Source organism: Globicephala melas, chromosome 13, assembly GCF_963455315.2.
Source record: "Globicephala melas chromosome 13, mGloMel1.2, whole genome shotgun sequence".
Lineage (NCBI taxonomy): Eukaryota > Metazoa > Chordata > Mammalia > Artiodactyla > Delphinidae > Globicephala > Globicephala melas.
Genome location: NC_083326.1, coordinates 40882595 through 40904138, shown reverse-complemented (window position 1 = coordinate 40904138; position 21544 = coordinate 40882595). Strand labels below are relative to the sequence as shown.

The following is a 21544-nucleotide window of genomic DNA, read 5'->3' as shown; positions in this document are numbered from 1 at the left end:
TCACTACTGTGGCCTCTCCCATTGCAGAGCACAGGCTGCGGACGCGCAGGCCCAGCGGCCATGGCTCACGGGCCCAGCCGCTCCACGGCATGCGGGATCCTCCCGGACCGGGGCACGAACCCGTGTCCCCTGCATCGGCAGGCGGACTCGCAACCACTGTGCCACCAGGGAAGCCCCTATTTCTTATTCTTTAAACATAAGTTTCTATACTGCCATAGAAATGTGTGGAGGAGATAGTATCTTTGCATTCATATAAGCTGGAGTGGATAAGCACCTCAAGACGATCTTATTTCTCAACCTAATTATTTTTTTCAAAGGATTAGTAAAGCTTTATTTTTTAAAGCAAAAATATTGGCACATATGTTTGGATGATAAAAGACGCAGCTGATACTAGGTATTTCAAAAGTCTTGATCTATTACAAAGCGTCAAATTCAACTGTCTCTAGGGACAGGGCAAGGTATATATGTGGTGAAGAGGTCTGGCTATGGGACAATGAGAAGATGTGGGGACAGTGGAAAATTCAAGAGCACATGTCTCATTGAAAAGCCTTCAAATGCAAACATTTTACAGCGATGTTCAGGCCAAATAAAACACGTCTGCCTTCTGCCACCCCTCCTATATACTTTTGAAATGTATAGGTTTAATGTACTGAGAAATGAATGATTCAATTCAGTTTTATGTATTTATTTATCTTCAAAATACTGGAGCAGTACTTTTCTGACTTGTTGAAGCAAGTCACATGTTACAATGCAGGGGAACTGAATTATTCCTGGAAATACTCATAAGACCTAATGAGTGTGATCGATCTTTGCATTGGACCCTGTGGCCACAGCTATAGCCCAGCCCCAGGTTCCTCCTCTGTGTCTCGTGAACAGGGGCTCCTGAGTTACTTAATACAAAAGCATCCATTATATTGACTTCACATCTGAGGTTCGAAGAACACAGGGCCCTGACATGTTACAAAGGCAGAGATGCAGGCCCTTTCTTCCTCCTGATTGGGTTGTTTGGGAAGGGATTAAGGGAAGGAATTTGCAGCCAAGCAGCCCTGATGTTGATCCCCTCAGCCTTGCACAGGGGTGCATCCGGGCTGTTAATGTGTTTGCCTTTGTGCTAAGATACACACAGTTTTTCAGACCTGCCTTGAGTGGCACCTCCATAATTAATAAATCACTGTCAAATTTTCCACAGTGCTTTCATATTCACAGAAAAGCAAAAGGTAAACAAAGAAACAAAAGACAGCAATATATATAGAGAGGTTCAGTTTAGTTGGATTTTAGAACAGAATATACACATTTAAACCTTGGTCAGCACTGTAGAGCTAATGAATGGCCAGTATTTTTCAAGAAGCAGCTCATTAATAATTGGTTTCCTCCTCATCATTAAGAAGCACTTATTATTAGTCTAATTACAAATGGCCTTGATCAGGGATATATATATATATATATATATATATATATATATATACAGGGTTTGCATGCATGAATCACTGGGTTCTGTAAGAGCTTTGTCTCTAAGGCAGAAAACAAACCATTTAAAATCTATGTAATATTCCTATTTTATATGTAATATTTATTAAAAAATTTTTTTAACATCTTTATTGGAGTAAAATTGCTTTACAATGGTGTGTTAGTTTCTGCTTTATAACAAAGTGAATCAGTTATACATATACATATGTTCCCATATCTCTTCCCTCTTGCGTCTCCCTCCCTCCCACCCCTCTAAGTGGTCACAAAGCACCGAGCTGATCTCCCTGTGCTATGCAGCTGCTTCCCACTAACTATCTATTTTACATTTGGTAGTGTATATATGTCCATGCCACTTATATGTAATATTTATTAAGGAAACATAAACTATTAAGATGTTTTAAAAAAAGAACAGATTTTGTGGGTGTGAGGGTGTGGAGGTGTGTAAAGTACTTACTGTGTTTGACAGTAACAACATAATGGAGTATATATATGCGTTACATTTGTCAATAGGCAATAGGGCTAATATTTACCTTCTTTTTTAAAAATTGTATTTCTAATATTTGTACTCTCCATACCTATCATTGATTTCAGATGACTAGCATTTCTTCACATTTTGCTGTGAAATTTCATTTTGTATAAGAGTTTATCTACACTATGCACAAGAGAAAGAGAAAGATTATATATAACTGTCTCCTCATGATAAAACTCATGTAATTTTTAAAAACAAATAAATGATATTAGCTCTACCTCAAATATTTAAGTAAATAAAACTCAGTTTATAAATTTTTTCCATTTAAATAGCATTGGAAGTAGTTATATATTTTGCATTTATAGACACACTTTAAATTCTATGCCTTCACTAGTTCTGTTGGTAAACTCTCATTAGGTGTGACACATGGGCATAAAGCCATACACACATCCTTTAAAAAATGGAATGCAAAAATTGGAATTAGCCTATGTTATGGGTTGAATTTACTAACACAAAGGAACCGGCACTTGATGATTTGGAATATTGTCCGGATAGTGTGCTTTAGAAACAGGGTGTGGCTGGACAGCTCTGTGCCAAAGAGATTAGGTGTGTGACTTATGGGTCCAGTCAACAATCTCAGCAAAGGCTAGGGATAGAGACAAAGTTATCCAGGAAGGATGTGTCAGCTAGTGTGGATCACCTTGACATCCATGGAAGACTGATAAAGGTTTTGAGAATTTTATACCAGCAGAAAAACTGCAAGTCTGAACTGAAAGGGACAGAAGTAGGATGGAATGAAAGAAGAATGACTCCTAGGGCAATGCCGAAGATGCAGAGATCAGAGAAGGCACAGCTGACTGAGGCCAGCCAACTAGATGTCTCAGGCTGAGAGGGCAGGGCCACCATCCAGATCGGCCAGGAGGATGGGGCTGCTGCCCAGGTGTGGTGGGAGAACAGAGCATGGAGACATAAACAATTATTCTCACGCCTTGAAATCTAATAGAATTTACTCTGTTGAGTTTTAGATTTGCTTGGGATCTGTGACCCTTTTTTCCTTCCCACTTCTCCCTTTTGGAATGGGAATGTCTATCCTATGCCTCTCCCATCATTGTATTTCGGAAGATAGAACTTGTTTTCTAGGTTTCAAGGTCCACAGATAGATAGGAATTCTGAATTGTGTCATCAAAAACATATGTTGAAGTCCTAACCACTAATACCTACAAATGTGACCTTGTTTAGAAATAGGGTCTTTGCAGATGTAATCTAGTTAAGAGGAGACCATAGTGAATTAGGGTGGGTCCTAATCCAATATGACTGGTATCCTTATAAGAAGAGAAGATATGTAGACACAGATGGTCATGTGAAGATGGAGGCAGTGATGGCTGCTACAAGCCAAGGGATGCCTAAGGGTACCAGAAGCTGGAAGAGGTAAGGAAGGATCATTCCCGAGATGCTTTGGAGGCAGCATGGCCCTTCCAATGCCTTGATTTTGGACTTCTAGACTCTAGAATTTGGAAATAATAAATTTCTGTTGTTTTAAGCCACTAAGTTAGTAATACTTTGTCATGGGATCCCTAGGAAACTAATAGAGCCCACAAGAGCAAACATTGTTTTCCTTTGATCTTTCAGCATTCATCTCCTCCCCTCCCTCTTTTAATAACTGTATCTGATTTTCCTTTCCCACTCTTATTCCATGTGCTGTGTATAGCTGACTACATACATGAATTCAAAACTGAGCATGCAACCTATTCTGTTCTCCTGGCCCCAGCAGTTGCTTCAGGGTTGAATGTGTAACCCAATCATAGTCAGTCAATAGGGAAGATGGAAAACTGGAGCTTCTGCAGCCATATTGCTACCACGAGGGAGAACCTGTCAGAGAATAGAAACAACAAAGATGGTGTAGAGCCAAGAGACCTCTGAGAGAGATCCTATTTATCTCTAAGACAATCAACCACATGCATATAAAGCTGGACTACTGCTAGAATTTTTAGTTACCTGAGCTTATAATTTCCCTTTTGCTTAAACCATTTTTGACTAACTTTTCTAACACTTTCAAGTAAGAGATTTCCATGTGTTAGATCTCCTAATTCTTGGCACTGCTCTCCTGACGTTGCTTTCAGTAGTCACTGAATGCCAGATCATGCTCTCCTGGGTCAATTCTAAGTTTAAAATAAAAATAAGGTTAAGATTTTGGTATGGTGTTTCACTGATTACTTAATGAATGAAATGATTTGAAAATTCCTAATTCAAGTTATCTCTGAGAAGAAAAGTAAGCCAGGTTTCCTCATCTCTAAATGTGTACTCATTGGATACTTTCCTATCTAGCCCTCATTCTTGCAGGCTGCAGATTGCAATATAGAGATGGTTAGTCAGCTCTATTTCAATGGCCTGAGACAGCAGACAAATGTTGCTTAACGTCTTCCCAGTGGAATAATACAGGAGAGTATCTCTTTTCATATATAATATATGGATTTAGATTAGAGTGGATATACCCTCAATTTTTGTGCCATTGAGGTGAATATATTTTATGTTTTTAAATGCATTCTTAAAAGTAAGTTCATTATAATACACTAAATTTTGATATTTACATATTCTCGTGTCCAAACAAATTGTGCTTCCAGGCTTTTTGGAAAACTCCCCTAATTTTTAACCTGAGTCATAACAGAGACAAAATTCAATTTTAATTTGATATCTTAAATTTAGGTTATCATGTATTCAGATTATTCTATATGCGTCCTTTTGTAATTTCTGAAATGCTGGTTTGAAATTACTATAGCGTCAATATGTCATATTAATTTTCCTCAAGCTTTAAGCAAAAGTAAATTATTACTATTCAGATTATATTTAATATTTAGAAATTCTTTTTTTTTAACTTTTTATTTTATATTGGGGTATAGCCGATTAACAACATTGTGACAGTTTCAGGTGCACAGCAAAGCGACTCAGCCATACATATACATGTATCCATTAGAAATTCTTTAAGGTCATGATTTAGAATATACAGGTTCTCTGCTGATCATATAGACTATTAGGATTTTGTTCGTTTGTTTGTTTTAGGCAGAAGATTTTCATATATTTTATTTATCATTGGAATAGAAATAATATTTTAATTAAAAAGTTATGCAGTTAACAGTTTATCTGAGTGTTTAGAGATTATACATGCATTAATAATTATAACTATTTATAAAATATGACTATATAATGAAATATAATTTAACATTGCTATTAAGGTTTTAGTTTTGGGAGAACATGTCCACATTAACACCAAATTTAGCCTAGTAAACTAAAGCAATATTTTAAAAATTCAAATGAGTACCCCAGTAATGATCCCAAAGCCTTTTTTTAACCTATTGACAGATACTCTCTCCTTTTTGTGGACATACTGTGTTTACCTAGATACACATCTTCTTATAGATAACTTTAAATAGCTATCTTTTGATTATAAGACACAGATCTAGAGGTGCATGCATATATTTGGGAATAAGCAAAGAGTAAATAAGAACAAAAATTATTTATTTGATGAGAATAGACAGCATACATAGCTTTAAAAAAAAGTGCTACATCCAGTTTACAGCATCTGAAACTTTCTTTTGTTAGCAACACTGTTTAAAATAACTTTTCCCCAAGGAACTATACCCCAGATACATCACTGCAAATCCTCCAAAGGCACGTAGCTGTTGTTGCCTTTAAACATAGACTTCTTATGAAATGAGTACCTAAAATTAGATGAGTGCTGAGTAAAGGAGAGAGACGGCCACCACTAAGGAAGAATTAATATACATACTTGTATATTAATGTTCAAATGTGCTGTATTTAGGGCGCAACTTCTGTCCGGAGCCTGCAGTAGTAATTGTATCAAGCTGAGCTATGCAGCCTGCTGCTATGACAACTTCCCAAGGGCAAAGGTCAGGTCAGCTCCCAGCGTCTGGGTCTCGCTATAATTGCTTTGTCAGGAACCTAAAAGCTGCCTTCGTTTTCTCACTGAACTGTGGAAAGCAATAGTGTTCAAAGAACTAAATGTTGAGACTTCCTTTCCGCAGCTTACACCCTTCCTCCCTATCATATTGTATTTGTGACTTTCCCCATTTGGTGTTAAAACTGTGTTTACCAAGTTGTCAGACAACATTTTAAATTGCAGTATTAATTCCAATGATTCCTGCTCTATTTGGCCACATAACACCATTCTTGGGCTTGAACATTTCCTATTGTGTTGGCAGGCATCTCATTAAAAGGCTCCTTCCTTCCTTAAAACTGAACTTTTTGCCATGCTACATCAAGCCACAAATGGATGTTTATTTAATGCTTACCCTTTTCCCAGTACATAACTAGGTATCTTTGGGGCTCAAAGTGATGCCGGCCAAAGCTGTTTTAATCCCACAGAGTGATAAAAATTTATAGAGTCAATATTCCAAAAGACACCTGGAGGCCATTACAATGTTACCTGGGAATATAATCAAGTCCTCAAATATGCTGTGCTGATAGTCATTGCTACACAGAGAAGGAGGAAAGGGACTTAGCTTTGTGGGCTGCGAGTTGATCCAAGGGGTGCTTCTTAAAGCAGGTGCGCTTTGAGATGGGCGTACAAATAAACACAGGAGTGGAACTGGAGCTGCCGGACTGCCTGAGCAAAGGCATACTGCTGGAAGGAGGGTGTGCTTGGAGCATTAAAGATTCTGCTCCACATTCACATATCTCTAAATCCCCCAAATGTCCTTTCTATAGAAAGAAAATAGGAGCAACAATGAGGCACTACATTTCCTCTTTGTGTAATTTTTAGTCATGAACAAGAGCAGTAATGATGTAGACCTCTCCGAGTTTTGGGAAACAAATTAAATGAGAAAATGTATGTGCATTCAAATTAAGGTGTAAGAGGACACACATACATTAGTATAATTATGTATGATGTGTTTCCCATACATGTCCTGATTCATTTCTCCAATATAGCTGAGATGAATGGTGAAGAACTTGGCATTTAAACCTGAATCTGGGTATCTGAAACGATTTCAACAAATTTTGTTCTTAGAATATGAATGATCAAATACATGGTAGTTCAAGAAGTTCATTTAATGTAAAAAACTGCAGAAAGGATTCTGTATTTTTAGAATGACCTCAAATGAAGGATCTTAAATAAAGAATTAAAGAAGATACATGGATAGCTGAGCAGTTCCCTGGAAAGGAAATTTTCCTCACACTTATGGAGACATTTGAAGCTTGACAGCTTCATTGGACTTCTCAAACTTGCTTCACAGGCAAAAATAAATGATAGAAAAATGCAATTGAATAAAATAATGTGGCCTTCTGAGTTCTGCGTCTAAAATAGTATTCAAATTCTTGCATGCTATGAATGTATTATGGTCTTAAGATTTGAAATTTATGAAGCATTCTGATTTTCATTACTCAGAACATTACTCTGAAATCTAAAGGGAGCTAAATTCTTTGTATGTATTGGTCTGTTTTCCTTCTTTTTAAAGAGAAATTCTGCTTCTAGTGAACTATGAAAAAAATCACTGAAGAAAGAAAGAAAGAGAGAGAGAGATAGAGGGAGAGGGAGGGAGGAAGAAAGGAAGAAAGGAAGGAGGGAAGGAAGGAAGGAAGGAAGAAGGGAAGGAGGGAAGGAAGGAAAGGAAATCTAAACTGAAATTGAAATTTTCCAGGCCTGTTTCTTTTATAAAATAAACCTATTGAACTAAGTGGTCTGTGAGGTTCTTGGAAGCGCTAATGGTTTTTGAGTCCAGTATGTCCTACAGTAAACATGATAATTTAAAAATCTGAAAAAGAGGCTTTTTTGAAAAGTTATGTATGTACTAGCAATCCCCAAGTATAGCTACTCTGTATATACGCCAACATATGCAGTTCAAACACGCCACTGCTTCTGAGACTCTATTTTCCAAACGCCCGAATCGAAGGCTATGATCTTTCTCTAAACTTCTCAGGTCCCCCCACCAGAAAGAAATCATGTAGCAAAAAAAAGAATGAATAGGAGAGATTGGCATATAGTAGAAAGCTTTACTTTAATTGCCATTTATTGATGGAAATTATAATGCCTATGAGATTCAGATAAACTTTCACTTACATCTACCTATTTTATAACTTAAGTTCACAGTTGCAAGTATGACCTCGTTTTGTACTTTTGCTCTTTGCCCTCTTTCAAGAACTCGGAACCCTGACTTCTGTTAAATCTCACTTATATTTTCATAGAGGATTTGGGAATAGGAGGCTAGTCTCAAACTTCAGAGATGCAAAAAAGTGAAGGTTACTACTGGGCTCTGGGAGTTCCCTGAGGGTCCTTGAATATCAGACCCAGAATGCATTATTATGTTTTCTTAAATAACAGAACTAGCACCAAAACCAAGAAAAATAAGAACACAGAATGTTACCAGAGAAGTGATTTAATGAGAAGTTTGATCTTAATGTAGGAATCTCACTGGACTTTCATCTTAATTGTTTCACTGAAAAGGCTATTTTGATCTTGCTTGTGTTCAAGGCAAAACATTAAAGGGAGCTTAAAAATAAATGTGACTTGGTTTTTGACCTATGTAAGTGTCACTTTGCTCTTGATGAATGAGTGCAGGTAAGAGCTCTTAGAAAATAGCTTTGTATAAACTCCTAAAACAGTGAGAGGTAGTTTTCCTTATATTCTTTTAACAGGATGTAAATAAGGACAAATACAGACTGTCCAGTAGACATTGAGAAGGCATTGGATTGTTGAAGCAAGAAAGAAGTAACATTGTTGACCAGGCAAAGAACACTGATAGCATGGGAAAAATGGGGCTTCTTCCTGAGGATGAGAGATAATATGAGAGATTGATCCATTTCAGCAAAGTTAATAGGTAAAGATCAATTTTGCTGCCAAGCCTGTCAGAAAGTCAGGTTCCCCTCACCATTATGAGAAAGAGGTAAATTACCAATAAAGTGAGTTGACCTGCCTCAGGGAGTTTTCTCTAGGACAGACTTTACAAGATCACTTATTCCACCACCTGCTCTGCGGTATCTGTGTCTGTAGCTAAAGCTGATGTCAGCACCACACAATTCTTAGTAAAGATTAATATTAATAACTAAATCCATCTTTAAAGGTTATGATCCGAAGAGTTATGGCATGAAATGAAGATGCATTGAGATTTTAGGAATATTTCCACTACAAATGAAAGTAAAATCATTTGTAAGGCTAACCCACAGCTATCTAGAAAACCTAGCTCTGCAGAAACCATGCTTTCCCAAAGTGCTAAGTAACTGAAGAACAATGTGTATTACTTGAGGCCACTGGGCTTGTGGTATTTACCACCTGAGTCATGTTAAACATCATAAATCTCTTTAGGAAGCATAGCCCAATTTATCAAGCTGTCATATTATCTAATTTCATAATAAACTTGTGACTGTGGCTAAATTTCCCCAATACACATAAAATTATTGTTTCAGAGTAACTAGTGGTTTTAAACTGGCTAGATTAAAAAGCCAGGACAAGGAATGGACAGATCATGAGAAATAAATTATAAAAATGAATATATTTGGCATAAAACAAATAAGTCATACTCTTTGTCTGCTAAGCCTAAAATAACTCGTTTTAAAAGAAATTAACAAAAATGCAGTCTTCATGGAGAACCCAGTAAACCATATGTTCCCTTGACTTTGGCACTAAAAAGTGTATTAACATATTATGATGAATTTCTCTCTCTGAATTCAAACCACCTACTCATATCCTGACACTGATCCACTTGAAATTAATAACATCCTAAGCCAAAGATTCACCTAAAATTAAAGAAAGAATCATTTCTATACAAATGTGGGAGAATTCTCAATGAAGCGAGAAAACCAAATAGTAAAGCAAAATGAGTAACAGAAAGACAAAAAATAAAATCAGAAATTGAGGCTGTTCCCAGTTCCCCCCCCTTCAAAACCCCATAGATGTATCCAAAATAAAGTTTCTTAGATTCAGATTCTCCATCCATAGAAAAGGGAAACCATGTGATCTACATGCTTCATAGTACTACTGAGAGACCAAGAGAATCATGCACTGTACATCACTACTCAGATATACGTTGATATATCATTACATAAGGAAAATACATACACTAAGGAAAAATTTTATACAGAAGTAACCTTACTCTCAATTTAAGAAAAAAAAAGATAAAAAGTCACTGTTTGAGGAAAACCATATGTCAGTTTTTTGAGAGATCATAAAAAGAGAAAAAGATGAAAAATATTTACAATAGAAAGAATAATAATCTATATATACAGTTATATAAGTTGAAACTATAGGAGAAAATTAAACTTTGATTCCTCATTAGCTGAGCTAACACTGCAGCATGGAAGAGTAGGTATTCCGAAATCACTCATTTGTAACTTCAAAATACCTTATAGCAGATTAATCTTCATAATTACTTTTCGGCATTAGCTCAGATTTAACTACTGTTACAATTAAATAGCAAATCTGAAATGTAGGTGGTAGAGAAAGGAATTCTTGCTGAATTGGGACCTCACCTTTGCCCCACTACATCCACGTTTTGTTGTCCCTAGGGTTCTGAAGCTTCCTAAAAATTGGAGATGTCACTCTCCTTCCCACTTATCTCTGGCATGTACTTAAAGTCCAAATAACTTAACAGAGCATATAAAATGCCCACAATCTAATTTAAACCCTCATGTCCAATCCCCTCTCCTTTTATTTCTTCTCAAGATTCTCAAGTTTTACTCACAGAGATGACTGTTTTTGATACTCAGGAAACTTTCATGTTTCAAAAGGCTCCATGTGTCTGGACTATCATCTGCTAGCTCTCATAATCTCCTTCATTTCTCATGGTCTGGCTCAAATAGTGCCCCCTCTGGGAAGCCCTCCTGGGTTTCCCCAGCAGAATTAGAAGAACTCTCCTCTGGCTTTCACAACAATCTGATCACACCCTTATAATTTCATTTACCATACTAATTTCACTTGTCTTTAACAGAATGTGAGTTTCTAGAGGAAAGATGTTATGTTTCATCCCTCTGCAAAGAAAGAATAAAAACACCTGCTCAGTAGCAAGTGATTTTAAGTAAATCTAGTATCTGGTAAATCCTCAGTAAAGGTTCTCAATCCTTGTTTTGTAGCCTCTGTACCAAGCAAAATATCTTCCATATAATGATTATTTGCTAAATAAACTACTTTAGGACTACTTAGAGCTAATTTTCTCCTATTAACCATATCCCTTGCTGATACAGATACATGAGATATTTAAGGAACTCCCTGGAGCAGTTCAAACACATTGGAAAAATAAGAATTTTAAACTTTTGCCATTAAAAAGTTATCTTGCAAGACCTCAAGTTGGAAATAATACATATTTGAAGTCCAGCCACATTATTAAGTTAATGCTGAAAGAATACAGATTTGTAAAGCAATTATCTTGCTCACAAAATACCAACAGAATACAGGTCAAATATTCTTCCCTACAGAGCAAATAAATATTCCAGTGAAACTTTGGTACGCGGACCTCTCACCGTTGTGGCCTCTCCCGTTGCGGAGCACAGGCTCCGGATGCGCAGGCTCAGTGGCCATGGCTCACGGGCCCAGCCGCTCTGCGGCATGTGGGATCTTCCCGGACTGGGGCACGAACCTGTGTCCCCTGCATCGGCAGGCGGACTCTCAACCACTGCGCCACCAGGGAAGCCCTCCATTAAAACTTTTTAACTGTGTTTCTCAAATATTATATAATGTGCACAATGAACTAAAAATTTTAAATTAGAATAGTAAATATCTATTGTAGTTATCCATAAGTGATATTTTATGTATCTGTAAAACATTTTGATATATATATTTACTTTTCCTTAGTTTTTATGTTTATAAAGTTTCTATGTTTACAAAAATATAATGGAAATATATAATATTTCCCTATTTTTATCATTTAAAAATGTGATTATAACCATTCTGAGAGTCTGTTCTGGTATTATATAGGTATGATGGTTGGTTTGCAGTAGTGAGAATGTATTCAAGTCTCTCTGGATTGCTTTACTAATTTGTCCACCCCTCGGTGCACATGAATTTAAGGTCATGGTTCAATATCCACTTGTTAGCTATTTCCCAGATGGAAAAAACCTCTCTTCCTGTGGAATATGATTACTTACTAACACTGCCAGGCATTTTAGAGACCAAGTGAATGAACAGATGGTTCAGTGTACACCTGGTCACACCCTTCCAATGGTGAGTGTGCAAACAGCATATTTATGAATGATTGAAACTGATGAAAACATGCATTTTTGAAGATTATTGAGCCTTGTCTTTTTGTGGCATTATATTTGTAGCAAACTGTTGGATGTTGTGGTGTCCCTATTGTAAATGTTAAACATGGTAATTTAATTGATGGTGACTTCCAAATTGGAAAAGGATGTAACTGTAATCTCAGGAGATATTGAAAATAGCTGAACGATGAATACAAAATGGAATTATACTTTAGAAATACAACTGGAATTAGTAATCATATGTGGCTTAGTTTTTTGACTGGGGGCAGAATTGCTATAGCCATTGACACTTAATTGCTTCCTTCTTGCAAAGAAATAAAATTAAACCAAAGGGCCTGGTTAAGTTATTTTTATCTTATAGCATCCAATTTTTACTTTTAGGCTCTGGCAAATTTAAAAACAAAAAAGTAAACAGAAGGTAGAAAAAAGGATGGAGAATTCATTTGACATAATGGGTGCAAATCTATGGAAAATTGTGGGTTTCGAACCTCAAGCCCAGTCTCTTCAAAATGGGAGGAGCTGAGTTATGAATTCATTATCAAGGAATAGATCTGAGAATGTATTATTCTCATTCCTGTATTCAAATCCTAGACTAGTTGTCCATAGCAGTGCTTCTCAGAAACAGCATTACCCCTTCTAGGGGACATCTGGAAAATATATAGCAGGTGAAATAGGCATGAAGTGGGAGGACCAGCTTATGGAAAGCTCAGACATTCTCCAGGCAGTACCAATCAACTAAGAACTGTCCCTGTTCCCATGTGAATATTAAAAAGTCATGCTGGATATTTTTGTAGGTGAAAGCCTGAATAGGGTTTCCTGAGCCTAAAGTTTAATTTCATTTTAGGTATAAAAACAAAGTTTTTGCGCCTGTTTTAAAATATATGTTGAATTGTCTCAGGAATACACTACCTTGTAAATCGAGGGACTATTGTGCTGTTTTGTTTGGAACTGTACCACTAGTTTTTCACCGTTTGTAAAGTTCATGTCACTGAATTCTGTGAGCCACAATACACCGGTATCAGAGGACAGTTGTAGCTGTGGCTTCTTCGTTGATTTGAGGGACAGGCAGAAGCAGCTGATGACTTTATTGTATCTTCTAGTGATGTGGAATCCCCATATTTCCACACCAAAATACATGTTATTTGATTATATGTTACTTTTAAAATAAATAATGTATTATTTATATTAAAATCAAGACATTATCCTTACATATTTAAATTGTGAGCATAATTTATATTAACTATAAATTGCATTTCAGGATCTAAAAGTGGGGCATTTTGAGGTGTTTCCTGTAAAACAGACATGCTATGTTTGCAAGGTTTAGGAACCACTGGTTAAGAATCAAAGATTCTTAGAAGTTAAAAAAAGCTTTTAATAGGCATATGTTTATAAAACAAGCAGAAACGCTTATTTTTATAGGAATAAGGTAGAAATTAAGAGCATGGACCTTATATATATCAAGAGCTTAAAAAGCCTTGCTGGTTTTTGACCCAGGTCTCATAATTTATTCTAAAAAAATAACTGGCAAGGTATCCTTTTCACAGGCAAATTATGGTAGGAAAAACAAAATCAACATTTAATAGTTTGGAAAATACTACATGATGGAGTATTAAGGGGCTTCTAAAAGTAATTGATAAACTTACATAGTGATACCATAAATATTCACAACATTAAGCTAAATGGAAGGATACAATGTGATACTATTTTGCTTTTTAAAACAGGACGTTTGGCATAGATAGAGTAGTAGAAAGAATTATAAAACTGAATAGTGGAATTACTAGTCAATTATATTTCTTCTCTATACATTACTCTATTTCCTAAATTATCAAAAATAAGCCTGCATGTCTGAAAGTATTTTTTTTAAAATGTTACTATAAGCATGATTTTGAAAAGCACAAGGATTGGATCCAAGTGGGGATCCATCTTGAGCAGCTCTGCGCTAAGAGCTCTGAGCCTCAATGTCTCCACTTCATGAAAAGTGATGACAGTTACATAAAATAGGCTTGCAACCCACCTCAAACAGTGCTTCATCCATACACGTTCCTGCTGTTCTGTTGTTATTAATATTATTACTAATGAAGAAAATAAGGCCTATTACAGTTAGATGACTTGTGAAGTATATTCTATTTCAATTGTTTAAAATTACATGTGTTACAGAGGAATTACAATATATTCAAGGAACTACTCTAGGTGGTACTTTGTTTCTCTTATATTTTTTCTCCTTTGGATGAGAGGGCCGTGCTGAAACGCATGTTAGAACACTCAAAGATAGAGTTTTCTTTCTCCAAAATATTGTATATAAGAAAGACAAATGCTAGAAGTAGAATGAAAGCCAAGGATGACTGAGAGTAGGGGTATGGAAGTGTGGGCTGGAAGGCCACAGAAATAGGTTTCAAACCCTATCTCAGTTACTATCACAATGTTTACATTTAAGCATAAAATCCTACTGAAAAATATTTCTTTCAATTATGCATTTGTGAAATTTTATAAACGTTACCAAAAGTACATGCAAATACAGAAGGAAACATGAAAGGAGAGCTGCCTGACTCAAAAACAGCTTGACCGTGGTGTTTTCGGTAGTCTTCAGATACATCCATGACAAAATGAAATGCCTGTATTAAAACTGCCATTGGGTTTATGTGGCTATATTTTCAACCTTGATACCTACCATTATGTTTCTTTTAATAACATGCCCACTCATTAGCAACCTAACAGAACAAAGGAAAAATCAGGAAGAGGTACAGGTCACAGTGAATTCACCAGTACTATAGAAAACAGAGTAGCAGGAACTGTGGGCTTACTAAATATTTTTTGGTCTTGCGCCGATGGTTTTCTGTTGGTTTACTAATAGCGATTTTCTTCTTTAACTCAGCGATGCATCAGTTTTCAGTATTTTTTCCCCTGCTTTCTCACCTTTTATTATGTCACAAGCAACTAACATGCCAATTCCCCTATGGTGTTCTTTTCAGTAGAGTCAAAGGTGTCATATCACAGCCTACCATTGATTTTCCATCTGTCCCAGTCACCGCAAAAACTGTCACCCAGCACACTCGTGCTGCATTGTTCTTCATGAGGGCTGGATCTGCCGAGGAAGCCCTTGACCATTGGTTTTACATGATCCCTTCTATAAAACTAAAAGCTAATTTAACTCAAAGAACTTAAATAGAGAAAAGGAGCCAAAGGAACCCTCACATTAATCAGGAATTTCAACAAGCCTTGGAATAGAATATACGTCATTCCTCAAAAAGAGCAAGTACAAAGCGATGGGGGATAAATGACCAGCAAGTGGATGTTTCTAATCTTTCTCACTTTCTGCCTCTGTCTCTCTGGTGAGATGAACTTAGCCAAAATCATTGAGATAGATTGGTTTTTAAGTAAATAGTAGTGAAATAATATCTAAATAACAAAGATAAAGACAATTTGAGCTATGTCATAGCAATATAAATGTGAAGTCTGACTCTGCCCATCTTTTTGAATTGCCAAAATGAAAAAGGATTTTCTGGGTAACATAAAAATCCCAGATTTTCATGTTAAAAGAAAAGAAATGCTGGGACTTCCCTGGTGGTACAGTGGTTGAGAATCCACCTTCAAACAGGGGACACGGGTTCAAGCCCTGGTCCTGGAAGATCCCACATGCCGTGGAGCAACTCAGCCCATGCGCCACAACTAATGAGCCTGCGCTCTAGAGCCCGTGAGCCACAACTACTGAAGCCCGTGAGCCACAACTATGGAAGCTCGTATACCTAGATCCCATGCTCCCCAATAATGAGAAGCCCGTGCACCGCAACAAAGAGTAGCCCCCGTTCTCTGCAACTAGAGAAAGCCCACGAGCAGCAACAAAGACCCAAAGCAGCCAAAAATAAATAAATAAATAAATGTATTAAAAAAAGAAAAGAAAAGAAATGCTGAGTATATTCTATAATTCATTGGGGATTGACCTCAGCCCTCAGTCATCTGATTCCTAACGAGGCAGTAGGCTCCTGCCCTTGCCTACTTGCTTCAGGGCTGAGGCTGCCTCCTCTAGACCCTGGGGCAAGGTGGACATATGAAATAAAGTATTTAACGCATCCATAGTACCTTTCATGTTCATAGCTTTATAAAGCCCAATTAATTTATCTAGTTCCATAAACTCTGAAGGACACATATAATTACAGCCCTACATATGGTTAACCAGGGGCAGCACGTAGTCATGTGTGCAGCTGAACAGAATTTGGATTTTAACTGTCTCATTTCTGAACTTTCATGCACCAACAGAAAGCCAGGGACACAATGAAGAATCTTCGAGTCACTGGAAAATTCTAAGAATTGTGAGTTGGGTTAAGAATGTGCCTAGAAAAGGATGATACCATTGCCAACACCCAAAAGAACTCTGGTTGTCTCTACTTAGGCAAAGAGTGTTTAGATCCAGTTAGGGGAGTTCCTGCTCCCACATCTCCATGCTTTGACGAAAGTGTAAAATCCAATTGGTAGAAGCCTTTGTGCTGCGTGCCAAGTGAAGTCTATATAATTCACAGTAAGAAGAAATAACTATACATTTGTATCCTCCATTTTACAGATTAGGTCAACAGTGGTTAAGTGATTAGACCAAATATTGTGGACGACCAGCTTTGGGGAGCTTGTAGAAGGAGACAGTAGGCAGTACATAACATGAATCAGTCATTTAATTTTCATGACAACTGCACATATGATTGACTCTATGATTCAGGGATATTCTAGAGTGTAGATTGGATGAGCTATGTAGCGAACTGACAACCAGGAGATTCCTTTCAATCCCGGAATTCTACTATTCTGATTTCTAGAATAATGATCTTTTCTCAAGTGGACTTAGTCTGAATTCAAAACTCCTAAATCTGAGATAGTACTGTTAATGCTTCTTTATAGTCTTACTGATACCAATGCAATGACAGAAAAGCTAGAACATCAATTAAAATAACTCTTTCTAGGCTGAATTTTCTTGATGCTTACTACATGCCAGGCAAATTGCTAAGTACCTAACATAAATCTATCATTCAGGGTTCTCACACACCCCTATAAGATCAGTACTGTTATTATTGTTATTTTACATATGAGAACACTAGGCACAGAGAATTGGAATAATTTCCTGAAGGTCACACAGTTAGTAAGGGTAGAGCTGAGAATCAAAATCAGTTGTATTTAACTCCAGAATATGCAGTCTTAATCACTATGCTAAATATGGTATTATATATTGGCCTGTAACTTATTTTAAGCAAGATAAATTTTAGAGATATAATAATGACAAAAGTCTCAGGCTTCCCTGGTGGCACAGTGGTTAAGAACCCTCCTGCCAATGCAGGGGACACAGGTTCGATCCCTGGTCCGGGAAGATCCCACATGCCCGCGGAGCAACTAAGCCCATGCCACAATTCTGAAGCCCAGGCACCTAGAGCCCATGCTCCGCAACAAGAGAAGCCACCGCAATGAGAAGTCCGCACACCGCAAGAGTACATCTACATCACATGGATATACAGCCTTAGAAAAGAGATGTAGAAAGATGATACTTAATGGTTATACGGTAAATGATTTGTTAATGTGAAGGTAAGCCCAGGACATAGATGTTCCTTCTTTTATACCCCCATTTTATGGCTTTCTGGGCTTCAAGATTATGTTGTGTTTTCCCCATACCTAGCATAATCTATTGATATTTGGCAATGGACCAGAGGAAATTAGAGGTTCATTTTCATTCAAAAAGACCATAATCAGGTCACTATTATAAACAATCAGGTAAACTTACAAAACTACTGTAAATGATCATTTAGAGCCTCTTATTTAGATAAGTCATTAGCCTTCACATTGGATACTAAACAAAATTTTAACTCATTAATTTTACAATTGTCCATTTTTCATCACAGGAAATTTTTGTCATTGCATCTCTACTGATCTCATGGACACGCCTTTTTCAAGTTTAAATTCATATCACAAAGACAGAAAAACGATATCTCTGTGGACTTTAAATCCATTCCAGAGATTCTGCTCTTCTCCATAAATCAGATTAACTTAACCATATTTGCTATAGCTGGTGGTCACCAGACCCCAAGACTCCTCAGTACCTGTTGTCTATCCAGACGCATCCTCTTGGCGGCATTTCTACTCTCACTCTCACAGGCTGAAGCCAAGATACTCTCTGCAACTGCTGAAGTAAGGTGGGAAGGAATAGGTCGAGACTAAAAAAAAAGAGAGAAAAAAACATGAAAAAATTATTAACAGTATCATTAACAGTCCAATGCTATACTCAGATCTCATAGGATGTGCAGGAGTATCCATGTATTTCAACTCAACTGATTTCAATAGAAAGAGGAAATGGAAATTGCAAAGATGAATAATGAAAGCTAGTTAGAGGTTAAAGCTAGAGTTGCTACAGATCCATCATCCATTCCCACAGCTCCTTTGTCACAAGTGTTTAGTCTAGGCCATTAAGCTGGAGTTTGAACAGGCAGTGGTAAAATTGCTGACTGGGTTTTGCAAGTAAAACAAGTCCTTTAATTCTCTTATAACATATGACAATGCACAACAAAACAAAACAAAAACAAGTGACAGGGCCGAAACAGTTGGAAAAACTGACAGACACTCAGACCATGTCAAACAATCTTAATATGAAATATTATGACTATTTACAGTCTGAGCTGTGACACAATTGATGTGATTAAAATTCTTATAAAAAACACCTTACTTTAGCTTAAAAACAAACTAAAACTTCAGTCCTAGAACAATTTTGCTATAACAAAAATTCAGTGTTCTAGATGTGAGATGTGCATGTGTGCCTACACGCTTTGTTTTATTTATAAAATATGTGTCAATAGTATTAGTGTAAGAGGTACATGTTGGATATCCATCTTCTGTGTAGCCCATGTAGAAACTCATTAACCCCCTGACTAAGCTCCTAATTAACTACAAATTGTTTGTGATTCTCCATATCATTTGTGATAATCAGAAAAGTTTTCCATTTTTTCCCATAATTACATGACAAATTATCTAACTGAAAGATGAAGTACTTAATGATACCAGACAGTTTTTTAAAAAATGATGAGAAGCAAATGATAGATAAGTAACGTAAAAATTAAACGAGATGAGATAGCAAAATATGAAATGACAAAATAAGCATCTTTTAGCAACCTAGCCTATTATAATGGTATGCCACCTTAGGGTTTTCAAAGCCTGAGTCCAAAATATGTATGGCTGCCATACATACTTCTTAGAGACCTCCCAACTATTAGCGATCTTTTAATTAATGTTTGTAAGTGAATGTGAGCATGCCTTTATTGTACTTGATTCATTTTGCTAACTCTGGCATGTATGATGTGCATTAGCACACTGAACCATAGCATTTCTATCTCAAACAATATTCTAGAACAACTAAATTCAGACCACAGTGTTTTAATAGCTACTCTTCAGTAGACTTTGTTCAGTGCAGAAAGAGACCCAGCTTTGACTTTATTTGAACTAGGAAGCAATTTCTGCTGCTGCCTCACCTGACTCCCCCATGTTTCCACCTCCAAAGTAGCCTCTGTAGGCAAAAGGTAGGAAGGGCATAGGGTGCAGTCTCCACCTGCTAACCCTGTGAGATGATGGAAATGATAGGTAGACAACTTTGCCAATAAAGCATTAGGATATTTGGAATGTCGTTTTTGCAAAAGGAAGAAAAGAAAGAGGCCCCCTGAGGTAGCAGGAAGAATAGTTTTGAGAAGGAAATTACAAAGTCAGGACTGTGTGTTGGGAACAGAGAGGGTCAAATGAAGTAAACGTTAAAAAATATTTAAATTGTCATAAAGGTGTATATATCATTTCAAAACGCATATCGCTTCATTTCATTCTGTACTTCATTGAATATGGATAAGGTAGTCTAGCTCAGAACTGAAACTATACTAAGCTACAAAAATCAGTGTTTCATTAAAAGATGGCCATAACATGGCTCAAAATTATACTCTAAACCCCATGGGAATTGGCTACACAATGTTGTTCATCTCAACTGAATTATGGTTTGAGGCAACAGTGTTACAGGAAAAATGGGAATAAGAACATTCCATTATAAAAAAATCATCTATTTCATTGTAGCTAGCATTGTTCAAATAGAAGTGAGAGTCCACACCTTTATAAACTACATCTTTAGACACTTCATCTAGTTCTAGGGATTGAATTAACAGAAGCTAACTAAAATATCAGCAGTCTCTATTTTCCTGATCCAATCATTGACAGGCACATGAAATTCAGAGACCTGTTTCTGTTCTTCATTCCTTTTATTTTTTCTCGTTACCTGGTACCTCTATTCAAAATTAGGAATATGTAAGGCTATGGAGCTTCCTTAAGCTGACTAAATTGTAGTAATAAACACATACATTCCTTAAACACCTAATAGTTTGTTGAACAGAGAGAATACAAGGTAAAATACCTCTTTAATTAAAATGATTTGGTAGCATTTCCTTTCAAATTCTTTTTTAATATTTAAAAACAAAATGGGAAATGACTTTTACTAGAACAGTATAAGTTACTGTGTGTAATAATTTATATACTTTCCTTTTTGGAGAAAATGACACAGTTGGGTTTTTACCAAGTATATTTAATTGGTCTTCTCAGAAAATAGAATAATTTCCCAGCTGAGTGGAACTAGATATTTTTTAAGGTCACTGGATAACCTCATTATTTCAAGATTTTGGGAAAAAAGTCAACTTCAAGATAAAGCAATCATGTACTCTTTCCTATTAAGTGAAAAAAATCAGTAGAAGCAAAGATACGTGATTAAACATGGCCAGAAGTTAAACAATATAATTTTGAAAATAGAGTTGTTCTGAGTTTACTATAGAATCATAATCCGATAACTGTAAATGGTCATATAAATCATTCAGTACAGTTTCTTCCTTAAAGTTTGAAGAAACTTTTTTGCCTAAGGACAAATTGAGCTAGAAATAGAAGCCAGGTTTCATGTCTCCCAATTCTCAACTCTTCCACTCTCCTAAATTCTGTGGTATACTTAGTACTTTTACAAAATTTATTATTAATAACATAAAATATTTTAGGAAAGATCCTTATATATAAAATGTTGGCTCAACCAAAAATAAGCAGACCAAAGTTATTCCTTTACATGTCTGTATTACAATTATACCCGACTCAAGCTCATTGGAGAGAAGGGCAGAACGAATGAATAAAATCTATATTACAGTTTAATAGGTACATATGTGTTTTTCAAGGAATTTACAATATCCTAAATACATGATAAAATACGTACCTCCAAGGAGAAAACCAGTACTATTCATTCTAAATTAATCTTAAGATAAATATTAATAATACCTAACTCATATTGAGTGCTTAGATGTGGAAGCATTAATACAAAAATCTGTGATTCATTATCTAATTTCTTCCAAACAACCCTTGAGAAAAAGTACTTTTATCACC

General features: G+C 36.4%; 1 protein-coding gene across 9 annotated transcripts in view; it reads right to left on the bottom strand.

Annotated features, from left to right (window-relative positions):
* Nucleotides 1-21544, bottom strand: part of NOL4 (nucleolar protein 4) — a 395653-nt gene that overhangs the window by 74866 nt on the left and 299243 nt on the right. For all 9 annotated transcript variants that reach the window (XM_060310591.1, XM_030876500.2, XM_030876501.2 and 6 more), the window contains one exon: nt 18208-18321. In XM_060310591.1, coding sequence (XP_060166574.1) covers nt 18208-18321 — 114 coding nt within the window. The remainder of the gene's footprint in view (nt 1-18207; nt 18322-21544) is intronic.